General features: G+C 56.7%; 10 protein-coding genes across 10 annotated transcripts; 6 read left to right on the top strand and 4 right to left on the bottom strand.

The window, feature by feature from the left end:
* Positions 1-385: 385 nt before the first annotated feature.
* MYCTH_2297042 (uncharacterized protein) lies at positions 386-4696 on the bottom strand. Its single transcript, XM_003659644.1, has one exon. It carries the CDS (start codon positions 4424-4426, stop codon positions 770-772), a length of 3657 nt encoding a protein of 1218 aa, XP_003659692.1. The 5' UTR covers positions 4427-4696; the 3' UTR covers positions 386-769.
* A 311-nt stretch (positions 4697-5007) lies between these two features.
* On the top strand, positions 5008-6631 carry MYCTH_2050220 (uncharacterized protein; the record flags this gene model as incomplete). Its single annotated transcript, XM_003659645.1, has 2 exons — positions 5008-5643; positions 6134-6631. The coding sequence occupies 2 exons, from the start codon at positions 5008-5010 to the stop codon at positions 6629-6631; spliced, it is 1134 nt and encodes a 377-aa protein (XP_003659693.1).
* A 1067-nt stretch (positions 6632-7698) lies between these two features.
* On the bottom strand, positions 7699-9743 carry MYCTH_2297044 (uncharacterized protein). The gene is made up of 3 exons (XM_003659646.1): positions 9414-9743; positions 9254-9287; positions 7699-9194 (listed from the first exon to the last, which is right to left on the bottom strand). Exon 3 carries the CDS (start codon positions 9047-9049, stop codon positions 7862-7864), a length of 1188 nt encoding a protein of 395 aa, XP_003659694.1. The 5' UTR covers positions 9050-9194; positions 9254-9287; positions 9414-9743; the 3' UTR covers positions 7699-7861.
* Positions 9744-9850: 107 nt separating this feature from the next.
* Positions 9851-12015, top strand: MYCTH_2297048 (uncharacterized protein). Its single transcript, XM_003659647.1, has 6 exons — positions 9851-9971; positions 10030-10064; positions 10132-11274; positions 11332-11590; positions 11658-11869; positions 11932-12015. The coding sequence occupies exons 1-6, from the start codon at positions 9944-9946 to the stop codon at positions 11956-11958; spliced, it is 1704 nt and encodes a 567-aa protein (XP_003659695.1). The 5' UTR covers positions 9851-9943; the 3' UTR covers positions 11959-12015.
* An 819-nt stretch (positions 12016-12834) lies between these two features.
* MYCTH_2297052 (uncharacterized protein) lies at positions 12835-14343 on the top strand. Its single transcript, XM_003659648.1, has 4 exons — positions 12835-13161; positions 13242-13274; positions 13510-13556; positions 13657-14343. The coding sequence occupies exons 1-4, from the start codon at positions 12960-12962 to the stop codon at positions 13828-13830; spliced, it is 456 nt and encodes a 151-aa protein (XP_003659696.1). The 5' UTR covers positions 12835-12959; the 3' UTR covers positions 13831-14343.
* A 177-nt stretch (positions 14344-14520) lies between these two features.
* Positions 14521-15155, bottom strand: MYCTH_2115286 (uncharacterized protein; the record flags this gene model as incomplete). The annotated part of the gene is made up of 2 exons (XM_003659649.1): positions 14521-14880; positions 15027-15155. 2 exons carry the CDS (start codon positions 15153-15155, stop codon positions 14521-14523), a joined length of 489 nt encoding a protein of 162 aa, XP_003659697.1.
* Positions 15156-15423: 268 nt separating this feature from the next.
* On the top strand, positions 15424-15984 carry MYCTH_2123347 (uncharacterized protein; the record flags this gene model as incomplete). Its single annotated transcript, XM_003659650.1, has 1 exon — positions 15424-15984. The coding sequence occupies one exon, from the start codon at positions 15424-15426 to the stop codon at positions 15982-15984; it is 561 nt and encodes a 186-aa protein (XP_003659698.1).
* Positions 15985-16033: 49 nt separating this feature from the next.
* On the top strand, positions 16034-18166 carry MYCTH_2297055 (uncharacterized protein). The gene has a single exon (XM_003659651.1). It carries the CDS (start codon positions 16108-16110, stop codon positions 18070-18072), a length of 1965 nt encoding a protein of 654 aa, XP_003659699.1. The 5' UTR covers positions 16034-16107; the 3' UTR covers positions 18073-18166.
* Positions 18167-19581: 1415 nt separating this feature from the next.
* On the bottom strand, positions 19582-21837 carry MYCTH_2313825 (uncharacterized protein). The gene has a single exon (XM_003659652.1). It carries the CDS (start codon positions 21485-21487, stop codon positions 20684-20686), a length of 804 nt encoding a protein of 267 aa, XP_003659700.1. The 5' UTR covers positions 21488-21837; the 3' UTR covers positions 19582-20683.
* A 2537-nt stretch (positions 21838-24374) lies between these two features.
* On the top strand, positions 24375-25896 carry MYCTH_2107194 (uncharacterized protein; the record flags this gene model as incomplete). Its single annotated transcript, XM_003659653.1, has 7 exons — positions 24375-24416; positions 24618-24633; positions 24702-24854; positions 24917-25073; positions 25121-25148; positions 25682-25762; positions 25846-25896. The coding sequence occupies 7 exons, from the start codon at positions 24375-24377 to the stop codon at positions 25894-25896; spliced, it is 528 nt and encodes a 175-aa protein (XP_003659701.1).
* Positions 25897-26730: the final 834 nt, after the last annotated feature.

A 26730-nucleotide genomic window follows, 5' to 3' on the forward strand; every position in this document is an offset into this window, starting at 1 on the left:
GGGGGGGGGGAGGCAAAGGCAACATGATGGAACTTACGACTCATGGAGAGAGCATGCTACTCTGAAATAATACACTTGCGGGCGGAAAGAGCAGCAACTCCGGTAGATTAAACAGTGGCCGCTTGCGAGACTGGCCATCCTGGTTCCTGCATGCTCACCTCACCGTGGGAGTGGTGGGTGCCCCTGAGTAGAGCCACCACAGGGCCGGTCTTCTTACACTTCGAGACCAACCTCACGTCTGGGCTTTCGAGTGGATCTTGCTACCTCCACAGCGAAAGCAGGTGGTGAACGAGTGGTGTAGACTAGGGGTAATACACCAGCCGAACAGCTTTCGGGTTTCTAACAAGAAACCACATGTCTCTGTCAATCCTGGTTTTTTCACGAACGCGAGTGGTTTGCCCCTGGCGGCGCAGAGCTTGGAAGTTCAGGAAGATAAAGAAACAGCGTCAGAGTGTAAACAAGAAACCCAACTCCTTAATTATCCAAGACATCATCATATACAGCTCTCTCTTGATAATGGGAAGGAATATACACACACGTCTTGAGCCTTTTGCAATCCGAACCCAAACACACACAGCGCGCACAATTAATACTTCAGGACGTAGCAACACGCACCCAAACACACAAAGAAAGAAAGAAAAAAAAGATAAACTGATATTTCCTGCCTGCCTGCCTGCTTGCTCTGTTTTAGACGCATCCCATCCCGACCGGATCCCGGCCATTCCGCCCCCCCTAACACTGCGCGCGACCCCAACCATCGAACAACGTTCTAGAGCACGATAGCCAGCTCCGTCCGATCGATACCTTCCTCCGTCAGGTTCGGGTAATAGGGCACCATGGCATCGGCGCCCCAGACGTACGCGTCATTATACAGCCGCCAGTAGGGCGTGCGCACCTTCCTGGCCGGGTGGAAGAGGCCGGCCCAGACGTAGTTGAGCACCAGGCCCGGGCCGACGGCCATGCGGACGGCCTCGATGGCCTCGACGATGCGGTCGATCACGTGGGGGCTGGTCTCGAACAGGTTGGGGTAGAGCAGGTTGAGCAGGTGCACCATGGCGTCTTCGCAGCCGAGGCCGACGACGCCGAGGGCGATGTGCTTGACGACGCTGGCGGCCGTCTGGCGGTGGACCTGGTCGCGGTCGATCAGGGCGTCCTCGAGCAGCGGGGTGACGGCGTAGACGTAGTCCTTGGCCATCTCGCCGATGTACTCGAAGAGGAAGGAGAGCGACTTGAGCACCCCGTTCTGCACGTTCAGCTCCGGCACGCGGTACTCGTTCATCAGCGCCGGCAGCACCGTGAAGGGCGCGCACGTCTCCGCCACGATGCCGATCGCCACCGCCGTGTTGACGCGCGACTGGCGCTCCTGCACCCGCAGGTTGTTGAGCAGCGTCGCGAGCACGTCCTGCGGGCCGATGGCCTTGGCGATGAAGCCGAACGTGTTGTTGGCCGCGCGCCGGATGCCCTTCTTGTGCGCCTTGAGCATGTCGAGCAGCTCGAAGCAGATGCGCATCCACTCGCGCGCGTTGACGCTCTCCGGGCCGCGGTCGGCGATGCGCCCGACGAGGTCGATCGTGTTCTCCTGCACCTTCTCGTGCCGGTTCCGGAGGATGGGCGTGAGGCGCGGGAGGAGATCCTTGATGGGCGGCTGCATCTGGCTGATGCCGACGACGGTGACGATGGACCGGAGGGCGCCGAGGATGGAGCCGAGCACCTCCGGGTACTCCTCGCCGAGGTACTCGTACAGCACGACGCCCAGCTTGCCCATGAGCGCGTCCTCGCCGCACTGCTTCATGACCATGGCGATCCGCGAGACGAGGTCGGCCGCCTGCTGCCGGACCGTGGGCGACTTGTTGTTGAGGCGCCAGAGGATCGTGCTGACGATCTGGGGGAGGTACGGCTTGCAGCGGGTGCCGAGCGCGTTGACGACGGAGCCGAACCCGTTGAGCATGACGATGTCTTCGACGCTCTGCTCCTGGAAGGCATGCAGGATCCCGTCGATCAGCCGCTCCTCCAGCCGCTCGCCAATGTCGGCCGCGCCGAGCGAGGCCACCAGCTTCTCGACCGTCTCGACCGTCATCTTGCGGTAGGCCTCGCTCTCGTCCTTGAGGTTGCCCACGATCCTCTCGAGGATCTCGCTGACGCCGACCTTCTGGCCAATGTCCACCGTCGTCTCGACTACTTGCCTGTAGTTGCGCTTGTCGAGGGCCATCCGCCGCACCCAGAAGCTCTTGAAGAACTCGTCCAGGACGTGTTCCTTCAGATAGCCGGCCGTGACGCCGTCGGTCGCCGCACACTGCGAGATGACCTTCAAGACGACCTTCTTCATCTCCTCGTCGGGCGAGGAAAACTCTCGGAGGAGGATCTCCATGATCTGGCTGGTGTAGTAGTTTGCGTAGTCTTCGTCCATCAGGGGGATGATGTAGCCCACCGCCTTCAGGAAGCCGGCCAGGCCCTTGCCCCGCTGCTTCCGGGCGCCGGTCCATAACGGGTTGAGGATGTCGTCGAAACTCTCGATGCCGTACGGGTTCGAAGCTTCGGCCAGGGCGGCGATGGCCAGGCTGGTCACCGTCCGCACCTTTGTCTGTTCGTCGTTGAGGTTGGGCCCGATGCAGTCCACGAGCTGCTTCAGATGGGGCAAGACGGCGCAGCCCATCAGGATGGGAATCTGCTGCACGATCTTGACGCCGGTATGGCGCGCCTGCCATGACTTCTTGCTACGGCAGACAGCCCGGAGGAAGGGGAGGAGGGCGGGAATGCCCAGAGCAGAGGCGACGACGGCGAATGCCCGAGCGGTGGTATTCCGGACGTATTCGTCCACGTGGTCGATATCGGGCCGCATGACACTGATCATGGTGGCAAGGCCCGCGGCTTTGGCAAGGTTGGAGATGATCTCGCGACCCTCGACCCGGGCGTAGTAATCCTGGTCGATGAGCAGCGGTTCGATGACCACCAGGATCTTGTGCACGTAGGGCCGGACCATGTCGTCCAGCTTGTACAAGATCCGGTCGATGACCTTGACGAGCAGGTGGCGCTCCTGGTCCTCGAGCGTCTTCTCCATGAGAAGCGGGAGGATCTGGTTGAAGAGGGGTCCGGCACCGAAGTTGCGCGCGTTATCCGTGAGCTGCCGGAGGGCCGTCTTCCTCATCGGGGGCGTGCCGTTCTTGACCTTGAGCAGGAGACGCATGATCTTCCGCTCCTTGAGCTCTTCGACGCTGAGCTCGTCCTCGTTGGCCCCGTCGGTGAGCTTTCCAAAGTATGCCATGTCTTCGGGCTTGAAAAACTGCAGGTCACCGACGCCAGGGATCTCCTTGGGTATCTGTTGGCCGGTGATGCGCCCGCTGCTAGGATCCTGCATCATGAACCCCGTCGCCGGCGTCGGTGCCGTTACCAGCTTGTGCGCAGGAGCCCGTACCGGCGCATAGCCCGGCGGGGGTTCGAGGATCTTGTAGCCCTCTTCAGGACCGGGAAGCATCGCGTCGAGCTCCTCGTCGCTGAGCGGCATGTACCGGCTCGACGCGTCAGAGCCGAATGCGGCGGGAAGCACGGGCACCTGGGACGGGTGCATCGGAGTAGCCAGGCCCACGTTGCCAATGGGCGTCGCGGACGGAGCCTGATCCCACCTCGACTTCTTCTTGGGCTCCGCCCCCGGCGCAGCGCCAATGACGGGGACCGAAGGCGCCTGATCCCACCGCGACTTCTTCTTGGGCTCGGCCGGTGCTGGCGCAGCCTCCCCGGTTGTTTCGGTGGAGGAGACGTCCCACCTCTTCTTGCGCTTCCGCCCGGCCGCGGCCTCGGTGGATGCCGCATCCCCGTTTTCCTTATCCGCCGAATCCTTGAGCGTCGGCTTGTGCTCCTCGACCGGCCCTTCCTTCATCTTCTGCTCGATGGCGCGACGCACACGCTCCTCCTCTCGTTCGAGCTCGCGGCGCTCCATGATAGCGCGGTAGGTCTCGCCCTCGGCCGCGCCGTCCTGGGCGACAGCAAAAGGATCCGCGCGCGTCGGCGTCAGGGCTCGGTCGAAGCGGCGTTTCTGATAGTCGGTCTCACGGTCGGTGATGCGGTTGCTGCGCTCGCCGCGGCCAGCCAGCGGGTCTTCCTCCTCGACGCCGTTGCCACGAGCGAACTCGTCGATCTGGGCGCGCGTGGCGGTGTACTGGCCGACTAGGCGACGCGAGTTGTCGGCATCGGGCATCTCCTCGTCACCGTCCTCGCCCGCAACGGGGAGGGTGCGGTGGTAGCCGGCGAACTTATCACCCCCATTTTCGCGATCGTACAGATCCGTATCCCAAGCTTCGTTCAGCTTGGCTTTGGTGGAGGTATCGGCACGCTGGTTGGCCGGGTCAAAGGTCCGAGAACCCTTCTTTGCGGCGGCGGCGTTGCGCTCGGCCTGCAGCTTCCGGATCTGCTCAAATTCCGCGTCCGACATGGTGCTGCTGCCCGCTCGGTGTTGCGGTCATCCCATTCGCCAGAAACTAATTCGATCGTCCCGTGTCGCTGTTGCGGATGCGGATAGCGGATGCGGATTGCGGATGCGGTGGCCAAAGAGAGCGTATCTAGATCAGATAGTCGCAGGTCTTGGCGGTTGGGAGTCGATGGCAACGTGAGGGATGGACGATGGCTGAGACGAAGCGGATGGAATGCAGATGTCGAAGCTGAATGAAGCTTGAAGCGAAGGGGCGTGGGCGGTGGAGCCGCGCCGTAGTTTTGGCGGTTGAGATTTTTGGCGGCGAGTTAAGGCTGCCATGCCAAGAGACTTGGCGCGAGGGTGGGCAATTGAGGGGTTATGTAAGCAGGTTTCGACCTCTCTCGACCACATTCAAAAGCTCGAGGTCGGTCAAAGCACGCGTTGCTCCTGCCTGAACTGAACATAAACTTGAATTCAAGGAGTCCGGCAGATTTGTTGCCGGAGCCAACTGAGATTTTATTTTTTTTTTCCCCTTTTCGCTGAACCGCATCCTTCAGGAAGCATGCCTTCAGTTTGACCAAGCTCCAGAGATCAACGGAACAATGCCGTCCGCCGATTGTGCTCTTTATGCTGAGCTGCTCGCCAACATCCGCCAAATCTCATTAGCAGTAACGCTTCCTTCACCTTGTGACTCATCGACCCGGGTCGCCGTCTCGGCCGACTGCCAGACGGTCGAGCTCAGACATCGCAGCAGCACCTGTGTTCTAAGGCTCCCCGGAAAGGCATCTCTTGGGGGCGTAGTCCTCCCTATACAGAACAAACAGTGCGGCAGCACATCGCTTGAATGGCGGCTGCCTCTCGATGCGCCGTCGCTTCCGTCAGCCAACCAAGCGGACTACACGCCTTGGTCGGCGACAGACCTGGACGCCGGATCCGGGGTTGATTGCAGACAATGCGCGACCAATCTTGTCCGCCCTGGGTCCGTCAAGGTTTGGAAGGATCTTCCCAGCGAGAACTGGGCTGAGATGATGGAGTTTTGGCACTGCCACAAACCCGATCACGGTCACCACCACCACCACCACAACCAAAACCATGATGGGAAAACCGGAAAGGCTGGCGATGAGAGTCTCGCCGCGAGGGGCTACGGCGCTTCCTCCTCCATCTCAGCTCAGAAGGGTGTCGGGTTCGTCGACCTGACGACACTCCTCTTTGATGAGACGGACTGCCAGCCCTTGACGGTAAGTTGCTGTTGCCGGATATGTCATGGCGCCCTTCCGTTCCACGCTACCCGAGGTTGTCTTCATGTTTGGGCATCAAGAAGGTAGCCAAGCCGGCGTACTTCGCCTCCATGGCGTGGATACCGATACAGATGCCCCATATTGACAAAAATAAGGCACATCTTCCTGTCAATGCAGGCTGCTGGTTGGTTTCGACCCTCTCTTATGGAGACGGGTCGATTCCTCTGGTAGGATGTCGGCCCTCCGCGCCTTCGCCGGACCATTCAGCAGTCCAGAATGCTCGGGGATTATTGGAGGGACATATGCGCACGCGCGAGCTCTAGTATATGCAATCCCGGTCAGTCAGTGGCTGATCGTGTTATCTTGTGTTTAGTTCTCCTTGTCAACCTATGACCAAGGTACAACGGATAGACGGGGTCTCTCGTTGAGCACCCTTTCAGCGAATAAAATACGCAGCCTAAACATCTTTTGCACGTCCTGCAATGCCCAGCTAGGGTTTTTCAACTTCCGGACCTCTGCAGTTACGTTGCTCAAGTGGCAGGTCTCCTGCAAGTCTGCCTCGGGTACCGCACCCAGCATCCCCGAGTGCCTTGCAGCGACTCTCATTTCCACGATCGCCAGGTCCGGGTCGTCCAAGTCTCTGATAACGCCATTAGACGAACCCTCCCGCGAGGCAGATGGAAAGACAGGCCCAGATAGCGCTCTCCACATCTGGGTGCTCAACAGCAGCATTGTGTACTCTTCAAGTGAGACCGCGCGGCGCATACCAGCCATCAAACTGCTCTACCGGAATTTGTCTCTGGAGGAAGCCAACAAGATGCTGGAAGCCGTCACCTGCGACTCTCAAGAAATAAACATTCCAGCCCAGGCTATCGGTGACGTTATCCGGCATCTGGAACACAGCAGCGGGCTCTTGCCGTCCAAGGAGCGGAAGTTTAAGGAGTGGAATGTAGGATTGTTGACCAGATGGGAGCAGAAAGTGTGGTAAGCCGATGGGTGTGAATCACATACCATAATTTGGTTCGGCAAACTTTCAGTCGGCGATCCCCTGGTTGCTCGAGCACCCAGATATTGTGTCTCCAGTTCACCACCGCTTCAAGTTGACGGTCTCTTGTCAACTTCACCGGGCAGCATGCTCATTCGCTCCCCCCTTCCCCCCCCCCCCAAAAAAAAAAAAATATATATTTTTCTCTCCACGGGGCTGCCCCGTGTCACAGTATTCGACTCACAACCGTAGACCGAAGAACAAATGCCATGGCTCGGTAACGGCTTACCTCGAGCAAAAGCAGCGAGACGGCCGAATGGCGGGAAGCGGCGACGTTTTTTTTGCAAACCGGATAAAAGAGTCATACGGCTGGTTGTTTGACTTTCTCGATGTTCGGGGGTCACGGCCGCCTAAGCGAGAAAGACGGACCACTGATCTATCCCGTACCGGGGACCGTTGGGACGACTAGATCAGCACCAGTCAACGATTTGCGCGGCACCGTCATCCTTACGCCGGAGACAGCATTACGCCGGAGACAGCAGCAGCACGAGACTATGAATCAAGACGATTTCTCATGAGCACCGCCGGCATCTTACTGCCTGCCCTCTGCGCCCCAGTCAAGCAGGGGCAGGGACCGTCCTCGCCTGTAGCACCTCGATCCGGAGCCCTAATAATCATTGTCCAAAAACGCATTGAGAGCACTTGCCGAGTCTCTGCCCTTGTCGTTCGTGTGAAATCTCTCTGGAGATACACGAATAATGCGACGGCCAGGACGCCATGTCATCGCTGTGAGCTGTTGAGTAGACTCGGGATCGAGCGGGAAAGGGAGCTTATGGCCTCAGAAGACGTCTGCCGGCTGTTTCATATTGCAGTGTGGGTTAAATCTGGAGAAGAAAACGGCACTTGACGTGTTGCCAAACTGGGACGAAGGGTATGGTGCTTCTTCAACGATTAATGGAAAAGATATACGATCGAAAGAGCAGCTGAGAAGATTGATGCCGCCGCTCTCCCGGCATTCGAATGTACATGACGTTACAACCCTTTTTCGCGCGCATGGTGAGCCAAGGGACTCGTGCATGGCTAAGGTTAGTGATGGATATTGCTCTGGTTTCTTTCTTCTCCTTCCTCCAAGGACATGTTGTCGGCGCGCTGTTGCTGGATCCTCTGTTTCACTCGACAGGGACGGAGACAAGCTGAGCAGCCTGTCGTTTGCCTTGGATCGATGCGGTGCCATTACCTGCCTGCAGGTTTGATCCTCTTACTCGTTCTCCTCCGCGTTGAGATGCTCACCTCTACAGCCTGTACATGACCTCCGTTAACCTCGGAAACTTGTACCACGGTGGTCACTTTTCTTTTCCTGCTTCTTCGACCGATTGCGTGCCCGTCCACCACTGCACCCGTTTTCTCACGCCCCTCCTCAACCTTGACAATCGCCACCGCGTCTACGGTCATGTCTGCCAGGTCCTCTCCTCCTCTTTCCTCCCCTCCTGCGACCGCCACCTCTTCCTTCTTCTTAATCTCAAAACCGCCAGTGGCCCCGGCAGCAGCCTGGCCGGCAAAAGATCTCAGGTTCGCCGTGAACAGCACGCTCTGTGCCCAGCCGGCGTGCGGCCCCCAGACGGCGCGGAAGTGATCGCCGACGGCGTCGTACATGGCCTTGCTGAACGTCTTGCTCTTGCTCAGCTTCTTGCCGAAGCCGTAATCGCGCTGTGCAATCTGCCATACATGCGTGTCGATCGGTACGGCCTCGCCCCAGCCCAGACCCATCAGGCAGACGCAGTCTGCCACTTTGGGACCAACGCCCGGCAGGGTGAGGAGGGCTTCGTGGGCTGCGCGGTAGGTTGGCAGCTGAGACGGCGATGACGACGGCCCTTGTGGTGCCGGGGCGCTGCCGCCTAGGTCTGAGTCCTTGGTCTTGCCGACTGCCGCCGTCGTAGTGTTGATAGCCGTGCCAAGGGCCGGACAGGCGGGGTTTCGAAGCTGCAGCAGCCAGTCTCTGGGTTTCTCGGAGGCAATGATGCGGGCTGTTTCAGCAATATACTTCGCACGGTAGCCAAAGCCGAGCTGGCGAAGATGGGCTTCCACTTGGCTGCCCGATAGGGCTTCCGGGGCCGGGAAGTCATGGAAGGGTTCGCCTTCGACAGTTCCGATGTAGGGGCCGTAGTGAATACAGAGCTTTTGCACCATCTGGCTGATGCGCGAGATGTTGTTGTTGCTGCTGCAGATGAAGGCCACCAGGGCCTCCCAGGCGTCTTGATTGAGAATGCGAATGCCGGTAAAGGCGGGTGCCCGACGAGCAAAGTTGGCGTCTGAGGCAGCCCATTGCTGGTAGAGTGAAGATAACGAAAGCGAGAGAGCAAAGTAACTGTGCAAGAGTGACGCCGTGTCATCCTCTTTGGAATCTTCGCCTGCCGTCCCCATGGTGGACAATGGCGATGGCGATGCCGAAGGAACAGAGGAGGGGGGGGTGAGAAGGCGGTTAGCTGGCTTCGGCCATATTACTCGATAGTGCAGGTGTTCCGAATCCTGCTTGAGCGAGATCAAGCGACCTTGCAGTACGCAGTGCCTGGTGTGGTAATTCAGCGCTAGGGCTCAAAGTAGGGGGCAATGGGGCCTCGTTCTTACCATTGTTCATTTATTTTGCGCCATCGGAACGACTCTGCGATACCAAGAGCATGTCAATGCGATTTGGCTTTCCCATTACCGGATTCGCCAGGAAGATTCTAAGGAAGGGGCTAGAGCAGGACATAAACACTCAGTAAAAAAAAAAATGTGTACTACATACGTCCGCAGCGGAGTGTCGTCTCGATGCACAGCTCAGTGAGACTGAGAGGCAGCTTTCGCCAATCCGTTACTATGGCTCCCATGGAGAGATATGGAAAAGTGCGCAGAGAGAGAGCGGTCAAGTGAAGTCATAAACGAGTGTAAGGGTGGAAAGGGAAAAAAACCATGTTCAACATAACGAGAGACAATTACTGCCAAAAGCGACTTCTCAGAGCTCGAGGATACCTGAGAATTGAGAGTAGCGGCAGGAATAGGGTCCAATGGTTTTGAGAGAGGTTCTGTACTCTGTAAGACTGGCAAGCAGCAGAGAGTGACTTCCAATTCCAGGCATGAACTGACTACGGCGCTAACCCAAACCGGACTGGCGCAGCCAAGCAACCCGCATTCTCGCCCCAAAAAAAGTTCCAGCCTCGCGATGAAGTCGAACGCCAAGTTGCTCGCCAATGCCCTTGGTCACGTTCCTGGGACCAGACTCTATCTGCCACTCAAAGTATCGCATCAAATTTGAGCGGCCACAGAACAGCAGCCACAATGAACGGAGACTCTTACTCCTCTAGAGGTGCGCATACAAACCTAACGGCATAATACCCGAATTGATGCTAACTGACGCGATACAGATAGCGGCCGCCACAGCTCATCTCGCGACTATCCAGTCAGTCGGCCCTCATATCCTATCCCCTTGCACCATGCGTTGAAGCTGACGGAGGCATGTATATTAGTCTTCCAGGAGAGACCGCGACGACAGGCGCGACCGAGGCGATACCCGAGACCGCGGCGGCGGACGCAGAAGGTCACGTTCCCCCGACTACCGCAGCGGTCGGTCGCGCCGCGACGACGGCGATATCGACGCCTACTCCTCCAGCCGAAGCCACCGCGACCGGGAGCGCGAGGATCGATATTCTGCACGAGACCGCCGGGGAGGCGACCGGAGTGACAGGGAGTGGGATCGTGACAGGGGCGACCGCGGGGCCAGGAGCCGGCGCGATGACGACGATAGGCGCGACCGTCGCGCGGATCGGGATCTGTACGATGACAGGCGAGGAGGAGGTAGTAGGCGTGATCGGGACTACGCGAGGGACCGTGATCGGCGGCGTAGCGTGTCGCCTCCCCCCAAGCAGCGCGAGCCGACCCCGGACCTCACCGACGTGGTTCCCATCCTCGAACGGAAGCGGCGTTTGACTCAGTGGGATATTAAGCCGCCGGGATATGACAATGTCACGGCCGAGCAAGCCAAGCTCTCCGGCATGTTCCCCCTCCCGGGCGCGCCGCGGCAGCAGGCGATGGACCCAACCAAGCTGCAGGCCTTCATGAACCACCCCGGCGGTGCCGTCAATAGCGCTGCCCTCAAGCCGACCAATTCCCGCCAGAGCAAACGTCTGATTGTTTCGAACCTTCCCCCGTCAGCCACCGAGGAGAGCCTCGTCAATTTCTTCAACCTTCAGCTTAACGGCCTGAACGTCATCGAGACGGCAGATCCATGCCTGCAAGCGCACATCGCGCCCGATCGCTCCTTCGCCATGCTCGAGTTCAGGCATAACACGGATGCAACGGTGGCGCTGGCGCTGGATGGCATCACGATGGAGGCAGAAGACGCCGATGCAGCCAACGGAAACGGCGCGGCCACTCAGGGTCTGCATCTCCGCCGGCCCAAGGACTACATCGTGCCCGCGGTTGTCGAGGACCCCAACTACGACCCAGACTCCGACACGCCCTCGAGCGTGGTGCTCGACAGTCCCAACAAGATCAGCGTGACCAACCTGCCGCTCTATCTGACGGATGACCAGGTCATGGAGTTGTTGGTGAGCTTCGGCAAGCTCAAGTCGTTCGTCCTGGTCAAGGATAATGGCACGCAGGAGTCACGGGTAGGCTTCTTTTCTTCTGCGTACTCATCTCGCCTTTCATCGGACTAACAGCTTCAGGGTATCGCGTTCCTCGAGTACGCCGACCCCAGTGCCACCAACGTTGCCGTCCAGGGCCTCAACAACATGATGCTCGGCGAGCGCGCGCTCAAGGTCCAGAAGGCCAGCATCGGTATCACCCAGGTCTCCGGCGAGATGGGCGTTAACGCCATGTCCATGCTTGCCGGCACCATGTCGGCGGATGCGGGCGGCAGCCGGGTGCTGCAGTTGCTGAACATGGTGACGCCGGAGGAGCTGATGGATAACGATGATTACGAAGGTTCACCGCACCATAAGTTACCAGACACATCCGTTCTTGATCTTGCTGACCTGTGTGTTCGTGACAGAAATCCGTGAAGACGTCCAGGAGGAGTGCCAGAAGTTTGGCAAGATCCTTTCCCTCAAGATTCCTCGGCCAGTCGGCGGTAGCAGGCAGTCTGCAGGCGTCGGGAAGATCTACATCAAGTATGAGACTGCTGAATCCGCGACCAAGGCGCTGCGGGCATTGGCGGGCAGGAAGTTTGCGGATCGCACCGTCGTCACAACATACTTTCCAGAGGTAACACTGTTATACCCCTCATGTCCGCTTTGACTGATTCTCAAGTGGCTGACTTTGAGCAGGAGAATTTTGATGTGAATGCTTGGTAGTTGCGAGTGAGTGAGCGAAGGGATGTGAAAGACTCGAGGAGATTATGATGGGAGCCACTCTGGCTGGATGGTGAAGCGTTGGACCGAGCCATGCTACATCCCCTTGGCTTGGTTCTATGGATGCGGAAAGCTATCAAATCGATATCTGGAGGCGTCGTGGTATGGAGCAAGGCAACGTGTACAATTAACAATGATGAGCAGCCGGAGTCGGCTTGCGCTGCAACACGGGACACTGGAGGTCATCAGAACTAAGCACTTCGCGGAGAGACAGTTCACCGGGAATCGTTGGAGCTGAGCTGGTACTTGTTTATTGTTTGCCATCTAACGATGAAGATCTGTAGCTACTGCGTGCTGCATCGGTAACCTACGGAGGGTTGCGAGGCTAATCGACCTATAACCGCGTTAGATGTGCCAACACGTCTGAGTGAAAAAAAAAACACAAGAGGTTGATGCCAAATCAGAAGTCCAGTTCATTCATTGAACCCGGAAGGGCTCTAACATAAGAGGTACCAGAATAAAGTGAAAGGTTGTTGATCATCAGGGAAGTGGCTTGCGGAAGAAGTCAGGTGCTGATTGCTTACCTGCTAGACCTTGAACAGTGTCTTGTACATTGAATCGCAATGATCATATACTGGCTTTACGCAAAGAGCCTGCCTGTCTCGGGAAAACTCGAGCCAGCGTGCAACAAAGCTCGATGCAGTTCAAGTTCATGAGGTCCCAGGAAGCGCGAGGTTCTGCTTGAAAAAATTCCCACCTTTAACCCAGCAACAAAGCCCCACCACAGCGAAATCTTGGCAAGTGGGTGATAGTCACGTCCTTAGTCACGTGAATTTTCTCTTGCAGTGTCCAATCACAGATCGGCCCTAGCCAATTTCTCCGCCCACAGAATCTCGATCTTCGAAGCAGATTTGGGGAAATTTTGTTCGCACCTCTCCGACCAGCCAGCGACTCACTCGACAAACTAACCGCCGTCTCCGACACCACAACAACAACCAGTCACCATGGGTCGTCTTCACAGCAAGGGCAAGGGTATCTCTGGCTCCGCCATCCCCTACTCGCGCAACCCGCCGTCGTGGCTCAAGACCACCCCTGAGCAGGTTGTCGACCAGATCTGCAAGCTGGCCAAGAAGGGCGCGACTCCCTCCCAGATCGGTGTCATTCTCCGTGACTCGCACGGTATTGCCCAGGTCAAGGTCGTGACCGGTACGTTTTGCATTGAGTCTTTAGGCCGCATGCGGGAATTGGGAACGGACGGACGGTTGGTGCTGACGGTGCGACAATAGGTAACAAGATTCTGCGGATCCTGAAGAGCAACGGTATGGACTGAGCGGCCTGTTTTCAACCCCGGGGAAAAAGAGAGAGAACAAGAGCAAAAAAAACGTGGTCCGCCAACGTTCATGTGCGACGATACCCCGGCTCGAGAGCAGAACAGCCGTACGCTGCGGAGTGCTCGAGCGGGACTGCTGTTGCGGACACGGGGAAGGATGGGACTCAAGAGATGGATTATGCCTCTGTTTGGTCATCAGGCTGACAGAGAGATTGTGTGAACAGGCCTTGCTCCCGATATCCCGGAGGACCTGTACATGCTCATCAAGAAGGTACGAGCTGTCACCGACCACCCGCCCCTCCTACCGGGGAGTGCGGTGTGGGTCTCGCGCCTTTGTCCGGTACTAAAGTTCATTCGCTGACTTGATTCAGGCTGTCGCTGTCCGCAAGCACCTTGAGCGTAACCGCAAGGACAAGGACTCCAAGTTCCGCCTCATTCTCATCGAGTCTCGTATCCACCGTCTGGCCCGCTACTACAAGACCGTCGGTGTCCTCCCCCCCACCTGGAAGTACGAGTCGTCGACGGCCAGCACCCTGGTCGCCTAAACGGGATACTCCCCCATGTCGAGTCGAGAGGAGGGTTCGTGGTGAATCGGAGCAAACGGGCGACCTCATTGTCCGCAGCTTTTGGCCGCTGTGCTGTCGCCCGCAAATATGGCCCGGGCCATTAGCGTTGGGGAATGACAAGAGAAATGGCATTTCTGTACCACTGCAACGGACGCAGGGTATTTTTGCTGTCCTCCTGCATCAGAAGCACGAGGCCCGATCGGCGATGACGATAGAGGATACAAATGCAATGCATTACTCCTCCATTCGCCATTGACTCATGCGTGATATGGTATCTCATTGTCGTCCCTGAGCTTTTCGCAAGACCTACCACCCTCTTCCCATGTCACGGGACACTTCCCCATCAGTTTGCCAAGTGAACACCTAGAGCTCATGATGCCCTTATTCTCCGTCCATCCCGAGGCCCTTCCCCCATTTCTTTAGCTTGCTATGTTGTACCCTATGTGCTCCCGTCCTTCCCCTCCAACTCTCTGCTCCGCTGTAGCAAATACTCCCCCAACACCCGCAACGGATCTTTTGGCCTGTGTTGTATCACACAAGTATTAGCACTCGTTCCGGCCATATCTCTCTCCATCTCATCATCCCGGTAGACTGAAAGCAGACGCCCAAGATGCACCGGGTGAGGTCGGCAGAATTCTCAAATTCCGTGTGCGCGCGCACGTATGAAACTTACTGTTCTCGCGCGACAATCTTCATCCCCTCCAGCAGCACCCCTGTGATCTTGCTGTTGATGTACTGACGCACGGGCGCGCCATGAGGCGCGGCTTCGGCCGGCATGGTGAAGCCCGCCGTGCCTGTCCCGGTAGCGGGGCCTGTTGTGGCGGGGTCCGGATGCTGCGAGGCGGCGCGGGATGTGGATTGTTGTTGTTGCGGCGGCGGCTGCTGCTGCTGCTGCTGCTGAGCTGGTGCGGGCACCGGTGTCGGAACGCGCGCTGTTGTTGTCGTTGTCGTTGTCGTTGTTGTCGGCGTTGGTGTTGCCGAGAGCGGTGGTTGTTGCGGTTGTGGTTGTGGTTGAGATGGTTGTGTTGTCTGTGCGACGGCGACGGGTGATAAGAGTTCAAGCTGATTGTCAGAGACACTTTCTAAAATGTCCAGGAGGGAGAACTTCTTTGTACGGAGAGTGGAGAGTAACTCTGCAAGATCGGGTGAGCAAGCTAGCTCAAAGGGAGACGTACAGTTGCTTGCGAAGGGGCATCGGTCATAGAGATGTCGTTGGCTTCGGCGAGCGTGCCATTAACTGCTCCCGGCTGAGCAGCTGAGTTGTCCATGGCCGGAATTGTCTGCGGAGCTGGCGGTTCTGACATGTTCAACGGTGTGCAATCCGTATTCAGAGCATGGATTGAATTCACAACACAAATGCAAGTTCAACTTGAAGTCGAAGTCTCCCTCCCGCTGGGCCCCACTTAGGGACGCCAAATCACGGGATTTCGCGTTGAATATGCCGGGAGGAGGAACGTTGTCACGCTTCCTTCTTCTCTCGGTTTCTGCCTGGAGAAACAGGGACCCAATTTCCCTCGACGCGTTTGGGCACACCATCATGGTCGGCCGAATCAGTCTTTCCTTGTCCTGGAAATGGATCGCTTCATCCAAAGATCCAAACGCACTCAAAATCTTTCTCCAGCAAACACTGCAATAATCGATTCCAACGGGCGGCAAGCCTCCGAACCGCTGAAGAAGAAGGCTCGCATTGGCGAGGTCAAGGACAGCGATGCCGAAGACACAGAGCCAACCCCGGACTCAATCACTGAGATTGACGGGGACCTGTTGCTCCTCAAGGAGTCGTCTGGTTCGGATGAGTCAACGTTAGATCCGGAGCTGAGCGATCACCACGCCTCCGAGCCGAGGCATCAGACAGCCTTCGAGAGTTCCCTTCCCGCGGTAGCAACCGGCGAGAAAGCTGTCGAAGAGTATGAGGTTTTGTGCGGGTCCCAGATCTCCCAGAACGACGCAGAGGCCGCTTCGGCCAGGATAGGCACCAAGCAGTGGGTTCGAGGAAGGAGCTCCATCTATGTCGACGCATTCAATCTAGCCCTGGACACCGTTTTAGAAGACGAGTCTCACCTCTTTGACGCAAAAGAAAAATCTGTTTTTGAGCACTGGCGGAGCTTGGGCTACGAAGCTCAGTACCTGTGAGACAGCCCGCCCATTCTTGTGAGGGCGCTATCTGACACGCTCAGGTATGTACGCTTGTTCCTGCGCAAGACTGCCTTATGGCATCGCGTCGAACGCCTGGATTATCACAGTGACATCTCAGACATGTCTTCAGCCATTGGCCGTCTCCTCGAGTTTCGGTCATTGCCTCGTGATGTCAAGGCTCAATCGGACGGCGACGACGAAGTCTCGCGAGGTTCCCACTTGCACGACACCTACCGCTTTGCGGATGACTCCGAATCATGCATCAACACCATTGAGGAAGCGGTCTCGCTCTTGACCCTTGACGAGCTCAGAGGGCTCGCCAAGGAGGCCAAAGTCCAGGGCAAGAACAAGGCCGAGCTTACAAAGGCCTTTTGCCGCATGAGTGCCCGACAAATTGGCCTTGTGGCTGTCGGTGTCCGCCGATCTAGCACGAACGGTTCGGCAGATTCTGGGGATAGTTTGGGAGGCCAAGACCCGAACCGAAACACTCACTTCTTAAAGAAGATCCTGGCCATAACGGGGCCGATGATCAGGCTGTCAGAACCAGTCTTCAAGTTGTTTGAGCGGGTCCATTTGGTCTTTTACCGATCAACCGAGTGGACTGAGAAGTCACTAACAACCATTATACTGGCCAAGATGGCGAGGAGAAACTACCCAGAATACATTGCGTGTCGATCGGCGAACATCTTCCCATCCCGGCAACATCTTGTGGAGTTTGAGTTCTCCATGAGGAAGGAATATGAGGTTGATCAGATCCTCGAGTTCAACGGACCCCCCGGAGAGGAAGGGCTCCGCAAGGTGCTCGAGGTGTTTCAGAGTATTGCGCCTCGCTGGAGAGAGCTGATTCGGGAAGAGAACGACCGAGAAAACCACGTGTATGAGTTCGGTGAAGGAGGCTACTTGCGCCGGTTCAACGCTGGCCACGCCTTTACTCGGATTGCGCACAAGGCGGCCCACGCCCTCGGCCGTCTGCACAGGTACAGGGAAGAACACGAGTTGCTCACCGAGCTTCTCAACCAGCGATTGTTTCACCCCGCTCGCCGCGGGGCTTGGTACCAACGCAAGGCGCTGCTCGAAGAGCGTTACATGTGGGTAGCGGATGTTGATCCTGTTTCGGCTGACCCCGAGACTCGCAAGAAACACTGGCAGCGCATCGCTGTGATTACCTGCGAGACGGCTCTTGAAGACCGCGATTGCCATCTCATTTACCACTACGACTTACAGAAGCGTCTGGTCAAGCTCGAAAAGAAACTGCGCGTTCCTCGCCGCCTGCAGCATGACTTCGGGCATGTCAAGTTGCGCGAACCAGAAGAGCACACCGTGCAAGGTATTCAGATCGTACGGGAGGAGCCTGATGCCAAGGGAAACACAGGTCGCAGTCTAAACACAAAAACGATATGGCTCGACGAGCTAGGCGACTGCGGCGAGGATGGCCAACTTCTACATGTCAGCGTTGAGGAGATGTGCCTCTCGTACTACCGCAGTCAAGGTTGGAAGGGTTATCACAGCGAGGGCGGCATCTTACGAACGATCTTTGCGTACCTGTTCTTCGACGTCCTCTTCCTTTATGTCCCAAATGTCTTCCAGACGCCGTTCCAGACTTGCCCGCTCGATCTACATACCGACACTTTCTACTCGGCTCGTGCAAGCCAGATCAACCATCGGCTCGTGGAAATTGCCAACGGAAACGCCGAACGGATACTCCGCGAGGTCCATGAGCGGGAACACGAGCGTCGGACCTGCGTCGTGGGGTTGAACTGGGATTTCGATATTGAGAACTTGGCCGAGTTGGTGGCCTGCTTCGATGGTGGCGCGCTTGCTGCCATATGCAAGGTTATGGCACAGGAGTACAAGGCTCGTGCGGGAGGCGTGCCAGACCTGATTCTCTGGCGAACAGGCAAAGATGGGCCGCCAGCAGACGGTAACGACAGTGATCACCGAAAAGGAGAGGTTATGTTTGCCGAGGTCAAGAGCGCAAATGATCGGCTCAGCGACACTCAACGCCTATGGATCAACGTACTAGCCGGGGCGGGAGTCCGAGTTGCCTTGTGCCATGCAGTGGCGCGAGAGGTGCGGCCAAGCTGACTGTGAGCCTCTTTGACATTCAGTGTCACCGACCGAATTCAGATATTCCCATCGGCTTGCAGGCTGAGAATAGCATCCTCATCTCTGAACCTTGATCAGTGTGATGGAGGCGGATTGCAAGTTCATGGGGATAGACTCGACGGCGGTCCAAAGTTCCGTCCCGTTGTCGAGTTGCAGGGGTGATTCAATCAGGAATGGAAGACGAGCAGTCGCACGTGGTGAAACGGGAGATTAAACAACCCCCAAAATAGACAACCCCAGAAGAACTCATTCGAAATCTTCGGCAAGCCTTTTGAAACGCGACCGCCGCCATCCGAAACGTCCGCCACATCACCTGGGTGGGGGAACACACAGGGACAGGTTTCATTTCAGGTGTATGCCGTTTCAACCCAACCGTCTTGCTCCTGCTTCTTGTCAGGGAAGAGTCTACACGGGGCAGCTCAAGAGATGGACACGAGAAGAGCTCCAATTCAGCCTCGCCAATCAAGCAACAGCACGGTTTCGAACCCATTTACGTATTACAATTGCCTTCCGCGCGCCCACCTGCTACCCAGCGCCAATTCGGGATGCCCATAGAGCGTCGTGTTACTCGGCATACGACTTGGTGGACCGAGCGGAACATCGCCGCTTCTGCATGCAACTTGTCATACCGACATCCGCGCTCCTGCTCACTTGAACCTGATGTCTTACGACCAGCCTCATTGACCCTTGCCTGCCGGGCACAGCACCTGCGCGATGCAGTAGTCAGGATGGATGCGCTCGCAGGTAGGTTGAGCAGGAGCGTGACGGATGTAGGCTGCCAGTCACGCTGTTTCTCCGTTCCTTTATAGTAGCAGCAACAACGGATCGCACATGGATGATGAGTGAGCGCCTGACCCCTCAGCAGGCCATCTTCGATTTCGTATCGCGGCTTGCCACAACTTCCGATTCATTCAAGTTGATGGCTCAGTCAAGAAGACGTCCACTCTCTCCGAATCTGTGCTTGACACGGTTCTCTTCCGAGTTGGCCAAAGTTCCTCTCTTTCACGTCCCTCCCGCCGTCAAAAGTAAGTGGGCGCTTAACTGCCTCATCATTCTGGGGTCTGGACCAATCACCTCCTCCCATCTCCATCCGGGGCAGCACCCTCCTGCAAACTGCAAGTGACGACAACACGACCAGCAGCAGCAAACACAGCGTCCCTACACTAGGGGGTTCGACACGCGCCATTGGCGAGCGAGCGGCTTCACGTGCCCCACATCCAGGGTGATGCGGGCGCTTAGCAGCGCCGCCAAGCAACCAGTTAGAGTCGGGTTGGTGGGGCCGTCCCGAGCTTGACCATGCGGGCGGGATTACGCTAGGTTGGAACGGGGATGGGGCGAGTCCTGGAGGGGCGGGGCCCATATTGCTGCATTTGTCAACTCGTCCAATCTGGGCAGTCCGAGAGCGCGACACAGGTTCTTTGCAGCTTTCTGAGCCAGGACGTCCAAGTTAGCATAATTTCCTAAGAGGCAGACGTCTCGGACGAATTTCGAAGTCCTCCGACATGTCTGTCTCTAGGGGCGGTCAAAGAACGAGAACTTATGCAGGATGAAGCAGACCTCAAGTTGTTCAATGTTTGGCGTTTACAAGAGCCGGCAATTCAACCGCACTGTGACAACCGTCGCCGCCAGGTCAATAGTCGACCCAACGGCACACAAGATCATCTGACCGCCTTGCAAACAAACAGAGCATGGAGAGATGGGATATGCGATTCTAGACCGCTCAGACTGGCCTACGGCAGGGCTTGACGTTGACATGATTCCCTCGCTCACTTTCCTAGCAAGTAGTTAATGCCTATATCTGTATGTACACCATAGCTCGGCGATCAACCAGTTGTCCACATGCGTTCAGACAAGCCTGTTGAAAGGGACAGAGAAACACATGCCCAACTGCTTGGCCGGCCTGTCAACTCTTATCCGTCCACCCAATCCACCCTCTCCAACAAACAAACAAACAGAGCCTTGACGTCCTGGTATCGAGATAGCCCTCCTTCCTTTCCTGTAGTCATTTCCTTCGCCCTTGCTTCCCACAAAAGTCATGCTCCTATTCCTGGAAAAATGAAGGCACAAAGACAAAAAATGGTGTTTCGACGCCGCCCAGCAACGCCAGTTGACGTCTCTTGCATATCAGCCATGGAGTTGTCCGGGCGCAGGGGGGGTTGCTTTCCAAGGGTCGACCCCTCCCCTCCCACCTCCTTTTTTTTTCCTCGCCGATCCCTGTCCGTTCCGTTGCTCTCCTTGATGGCCGTGTGAACGAACAAAATGGAAACAATGCAAAGAAAAAAAATTCATGTCTCCTCCCAGAAATTGCCAAACAGGATGTATGTGATAGCGATAGTATGCTGCCGTTGTAGAGGCTGTGTTGTCTCTGCCAAGGAACAAAGGGAAACCATAAAGATGTCGCAGCAGCAGCAGCAAGTAACCATCAACCGCGTCACAGCCAGCCGGCTCGCTGTGGAATGGTTGCGGTAGCCAGCACCGTTCGCAGCAGTGGATATTACTCTCCGGTGGGGTCTCCATTCAACTCTGCAAAGTGCTCTCTCTCCAGCTCCATTATTCGGTCCGTCGCCCGACTCTCCTTGCTCATTCACTCTCAAGACTTGACCGCCGTGTCTGGGTCGAGCTTTCTCCTCTTGCCTTTGGGCGCTGGCGCCATTCTGGGCGTGTAGGTAACCGTCCGGGTGACGACTTCCCGGATATGTCGTACGCTAGTCCGCGACTCCCGCTTGGTGTGTCCCGGCGTCCCGGGTGTGCCAGGAGCACCAGCAGGGATAGAGGGGGTCTCCGGGGCGGCGGGACGTTTGGAGCCAGGCGTTTCGGCATATCTCCTGGACCTGAGCGCCGCTTCCCAGTCGAAAGGTGAGCGTAATGAGGCGGCGCTGAGCGGTGACCGTGGTGAGTAGAGGCCGGATGTGGAGACGGCGGGGGAGGCGGGTAGTTTCATGCTGGGGAACACCGTTGGTCCGGCGGGCGGTGCAGACAGTGGGCAGTCGGGCCCGCCGCGTGGGGGATCTGGCTGCTTCTTCGTGTCTATTGGCGCCGGTTTCGAGCCCTTAGCCTTCTCCTCGTCCTTCTCTTTTTCTTCGTCGTTCTCTTTCTCCTTCTCCTTCTCCTTCTCCTTCTCCTTCTCCTTCCCGTCACACTCGCAGCTAAGCTCTGACCGCGCGGTTGATGGTGCGCTCTCAACCTGATCGCCCTTCTCCTTCTCCGAGTCCTCTGCTTCAGTCGAGCGGCTACTAGTGGTACTGGTGGTGCTCGCCGTGCTTGTCCGGTTGAGAAGGGACTTTCCGGTTTGCGGCGGCGAGGCGAGGCACGGCGACACTAGTGACATGCCCTTGAGAAAGTCTAGGTAAGCAACAGGAGGCGTGATGGGTGTCTTTTGGAGGTCATGCTCCATCTTGATGGTTGCGCTGAAGGGTCCGGCGGAAGGAAGGCCGGCTGAAGGCAGTCCAGAGGAAGGGATGGGGTCCCGGAAGGCAGACGTTCGTGAGATGGCAGACAGGGGTGTGTTTGCCGAGGCAGCAGAGGGAAGTGACACGGCAGATCGAAGCTCTGAGGCGGACGGTGGAAGATTAGGAAAGTTTGCAGTGAGAGGTGTCGACACCCTCAGGGTCGGCCTCGTCGACATGTTGGTGGGTTGAATGGCGGAGACGACGACCGGCGTAGTGTTTCCGGGAATGGTGTGAGTCGTTGAACTGGTGGGTCGGCTCACCTCTGCGGAGAGTGAGGAGAGATCTGGTAGTTGGGTGGGAAGGAGAGGTGTGTAAGATACAGATGGGGTGGGCAGCCAATAACTATATGAATGAAACGGGTCGACAACAAACAGCGGTCCAGGCTCTCTAAAGAAGGAGCTTCCACTGGATTGGTTCCACGCGTGGGCTGGTTTCGGACGGGTTCCTGGCGCAGGATCCCTGTCTCCCTGAATCCCAAAGCACTGGGTTGGTGTGCCAGGGCCTGCTCCGTGGCTTGGATAGCTCAACAGCACTCGGCGCTGTTGGTTTGTCTAAATCGGCCCGCGTGGAGACTCAGAAGGAGGGAGGGGGAAGGCCAAACGCAAACGGTCCGTGAGAGTTGAGCTGAACAAAAAGAGAGTGCGTCAGTCAGCATGCCTCAAATGTGTCTCTGCGGCCAATGGCCAGCTTGACGCTCAAGAAGCCACGAGGACTGAGTGAACAAAAACAGCCTGAAGAAGCAACCGAGCCGCTGGCAGGGGTTGGGCAACAGGGCACCTTGACAAAGCCCGGGGGGGAGGGGTGCAAGTGCTTAGTGTAGAGCAGCGGCAAATCAGGGGCGCGGCCGGGGTGGGGCAGGCTTGACAAGCGAGCATCGACCGCTTGACAAGGGGGGTCTCCGGCGGCAGTGAGAGGGCGAGGACGTGCTTGAGATGTGACCCGGCTTGCAGCTTGCTGCCCCGTGTCCTTGCCCGTGCTGGGTTTCACTTGTTCCTCCGCTGTTCCTCTTGGGAAGGAAAAGATCTGGTCGAGAGGGAGTATAGAGGAAATAATGGGTCTTTGACCAGGGACAGAGATGGCAGACTGGAGATACTAAAGAGGCATGCACTTACTGCCTGTCACACTGAGCGCTTAGCAGGGCTGTTTTATGGAGAGCCGCCGAGGCAGACAAGTTGTGATAATCCGGAATCGAAATTGCTTCTCAAGATCTAGTGTAAACAGCGCCAGACGGTCAGCAGCCGCTCCGCGGGCTCATCGACTTCGGATTGCGGGCTAGAGGGCTCGGGAAGGGCTGGTCCAGCGGGCAAACCTTCAGGATGCTCCCGTGCTCGCCGGGAGGAGAGGGTGCACTGCGATTTGCCGATCACAAAAAGAGGCTCCGGGCCCAGCACTGTGGGTGGTGCTTTGGTGCTTTACCACGAGCCACCAAGGGCGTGGATCGTGATGGCGTCAATCTCAACCCGCCAAAAGCGGCAATCTTGTGTCTGATTGGTGGCGTCCGCCGGGCGTTCAGCAGAGACGGGCGCTAAGATTCTTAAAATTAGCATCAGGTCCATTGATTGGCCAGGGGTTACCGCTCACCAGGTACCACAGCGACAGCTGACGGCAACGACAGACGTGTTGACGTCGAACCTCAGGTGTTGGAACTGTGATAGCGTGGTCGAAAATAGAAATAACAAAAGGGTGATGCGGTCAAAGATTTCCGGCGACAGTCTCTTGTAGCGGCCACTGCGGGGTCTCTGATTTGTTTCCGAGCAAGTCCGAGGAAATGGAAACAAGGGGAGGAATCTGCCCGAGACTCTTGGAATTAGGGTGAAGAGAGAAGGTTCACGGGACCAGCCTGTGAAAGGAAGATGGTCTGTCCGGGTAAACGCCGTATAGATGAGCTCACACCGACACAAAAGGACGAGTTCTGAAGCTGGAGTCAACGTCGTGCTTAGGAAGTTCGGGCTTCTGAGATCGCTCATATGGCGGGGCCTCGATGTATATATATGTATGCCATCCTTCTGCGCGCATGCTCTAACCGCCTCTCCCGCCTGCGGCTCATCTGCCGCCGGGAGGGTAGCCTTCTGCACGACTTCCAAACTTCGGCCATGCCCACTGGCCAGACCATTCTGGAGAGCTTCCATGCCAGATGCTTCGATAGAGCGCGCGCCACCGACTTGCATCTGTGGCTACTCCGGCCCAGGGTGTCGCCATCTTTTCCATCCGACGGGACCTGGTGGCTCTCCCTCCGTGAATCCAAAGCAAGCAGGCGCGCTTAATCCTCCTGCCGAAGTCCCCAAAACATTAAGCAAGCTGCAACCAACACGGCGCGCGGCTCTTGATGCGCTTGAAGGAGCCAGTATAGCCCCAACAGCTTCGGTTGGCTGGCGCTCCCACGTTGTCGGGCTCAGTACGTACTTTTGCCGCCATCGAGGAATCAACCATTGGCTCACCGCCGGTCACCCTCCAAACCATCTCGGTCCCTGGACAATAACATCGATAGAGCGCGCGCCTGTTCCTCCGGTAACACTGCTTCCGTCCATCGGATCGAACCTGCTGGCCTATTCTGCGGCCCTGCGGAAATTTAGTCCCTGGAAACCCAGCATAACCGCGATTGACTCTTTGCCCATGGTGCTATTTCTTAATGACGTTGCACAGCAACCATGCGGCTTCTGTTTTCGGGGGCTGGTGCGAGAGGGATTGTGGCTGTCAAATAGATCGATCCTTTTGCATCCCTCCTTCGTATTGAGATAACACATGAGTTGGGTGAGAGCGAAGAGGCTTGCCGTCCCGTAAGAATATGTGTGCCGCGCTTGGGGAATTTTTGACGAAGGCCTTTGCGAATCCATGGTTGGCTGGCTAGGTGCCGTGGTAACCGCCCTGGGAGTGGTTAGCCGCGTGGGAAATGAGATCATTTTGCCGCGCATCTTTCCTATTGTCGCCCATACGCTAGCCATACAAACAGATGCATCTTGTCCGCATGGCGAGCATTATACTAGACCATGTCCTCAAAGGTTGTTGTCCTGTAGCAAGCATGTATGGCGTTTCGGCAGCCTGCACGATGGTTTGCCTTCTATGAGGGCCACACAGAAAAACCTAAGCGCTTGTATGTTCGCAAAGCATTGGATTTTGCTTGTTTGGCCGCAAAACCCAATCCTTCTGCAATCTCTCCAGACCAGTCTGCATTGGGGTGCTTGGCCACGAGACAGGGAGATTGCCAGTACGCCTTCGTTTGCCGCCTGGCATCTGAGCTCGAAGAAGTAGAGTCGATGGCGTACAGTGGCTATTATCCACGCGTACCCTATTCAGGCCCATTGTACGTCGTTGGTAAGTGCCACTCAATTCCCATCGCGATCCTTCCTCGGAGGGTCGAGACCGCCAGGACGTAGCAACTGGCGCTAGAAAGACCCGGCTTATGTTCAAGCGGAACACCGACGACTGCCCTTCTGCATGCAGGATGCACGTTGCATCCTTCAATTGCTTCTCCGGTGTTGGCTCCCTTGGCTCCAGCATCCCAATCAAGATTCGTGGCCAGTGCAGAGGATGGTGCGCTCGGGGAACACTGTGTTCTGTAGTGACCAAAATCCCTTCAGGAATGAGCCTGCGTTTCCGTGGTTCTTGGTGAGTGAATGTTGGCGGCGGTCGGCCGGTAACCGATTGGCGGGTAGCTACTCTGCAGTCAGATATTCAGATAGATCGAGACACTCGACGGCGAGGACCATCGCCATACCGCGTGATCATGGCCTGGGTAGCCGCTCCTGCTCCACTTGGATAATTGCGTGTTCATTCATTCTTGGTTCCCATGAGAGCCATTTCTTTGAAGTGCTCGTGTTATGCCGCCGATGTCGGGACCCTGCTCGAGCAACTCCAACGACGCACAAGGGCTTGGGGAGAAGCTGGTGTCCATTTTCATGCAATTAGTTGCACCGGCGTCATTCTATTCAGCAGTCCGGAGTCAGAACTCTAGTCAAGAAACGGACAAGGAAGATGGCGAGGGATTTGGGCACCTCTTCGTATGAGTTTTGGTGGACGTTTCGTCTCGGTCCACTCGCTCTTCCTAGGCGCGCATTGAATAATATCACATAGTATCCTTGAAGAGTGATAAACAGATCGAGGTGTTTAAAGCCTAAAACGGAGAGCCTCTTCGAACAAAGGAAGCGCAGCCCGGTGGGGACGAGAGCTTCGGAACCCAAGATCATATCGGTGGGCAACATGACAAGAGTTCTACAACCCAGGTATGTCTTTTGGCCGCCTATGCTGCACTTGCCAGAATCACAGCATTGTATGGGACATTTGAATTCCTGCCTCATTGCTCCAGAGGCATGGAGCCGGGAAGGTGCTGGCCACCAGAGGGCTTGAGTGCATCTAAGTTCACAGGGGAAGGAGCGAGGAGCACTTGCGGACCTGAAGCACGGGTTCCGCGAGCACATTATCAATAAGGTACATTTTCAGACAAAATAGCTCAGGTACATAATGTAAGGTTTCTGTTACAATGCCAATTCCCGTCGTTTGTTCTCTTCGCTCTGACTGTACGGGATGTGAGTTGTTCTCGTCGCTCTACTGTGGCACGGGCACAAGACACACTTCTCAATCAACTCACAGAATTCTTTGCGTATTTTTCATAGAGACCTGACCGGTCCGTTTTTAGTCGCTACCGCGTTCCTTCAACGCGCGGGCCGTCACTGCTTCTTGCGGGTATCTGGAATTCGCCGGCGCATCGCATGCTGTAACCCCCCTCTCCTCCCAAACCTCTCTCCCTCCTTGGCAACAGCATGCAGAACACCTAAAACCGCCAAGTTTGCCACACCATATCGCAAGAATAGGCCAGGGTTGTGTGAAGGTGTGAATATCGTGGCATGGAGGAACCATATTTGCCGGACTCTTCGCCCAGGGGCCGATGTGGTGGGTCACACTGCACCGCTATGGTGCAGCCGAGTGACCCTCACACCATAGGAATCGAGTTCCAGGCTAAATAAACTAATAACTCGACGGATGAGGGACTCTATCCCTGGTATCTGAGGACTGAGTAAGGTGTTGTTTCTCGAACTTGTTGGAACTGTTAAGCCTTCAGCTACACCTGACACTGGTATCATGGCGCTGCAATATACCGTTCAACAAATAGCGCTGTACAAGCCACGAACAGCCATGACTACCACTTGATTGACAAAGCTAAAATAGCGAAACCCTAGGATTTGAAGGGAAT

This window comes from Thermothelomyces thermophilus, chromosome 1 (genome assembly GCF_000226095.1).
Source record: "Thermothelomyces thermophilus ATCC 42464 chromosome 1, complete sequence".
NCBI classification, from domain to species: Eukaryota; Fungi; Ascomycota; class Sordariomycetes; order Sordariales; family Chaetomiaceae; genus Thermothelomyces; species Thermothelomyces thermophilus.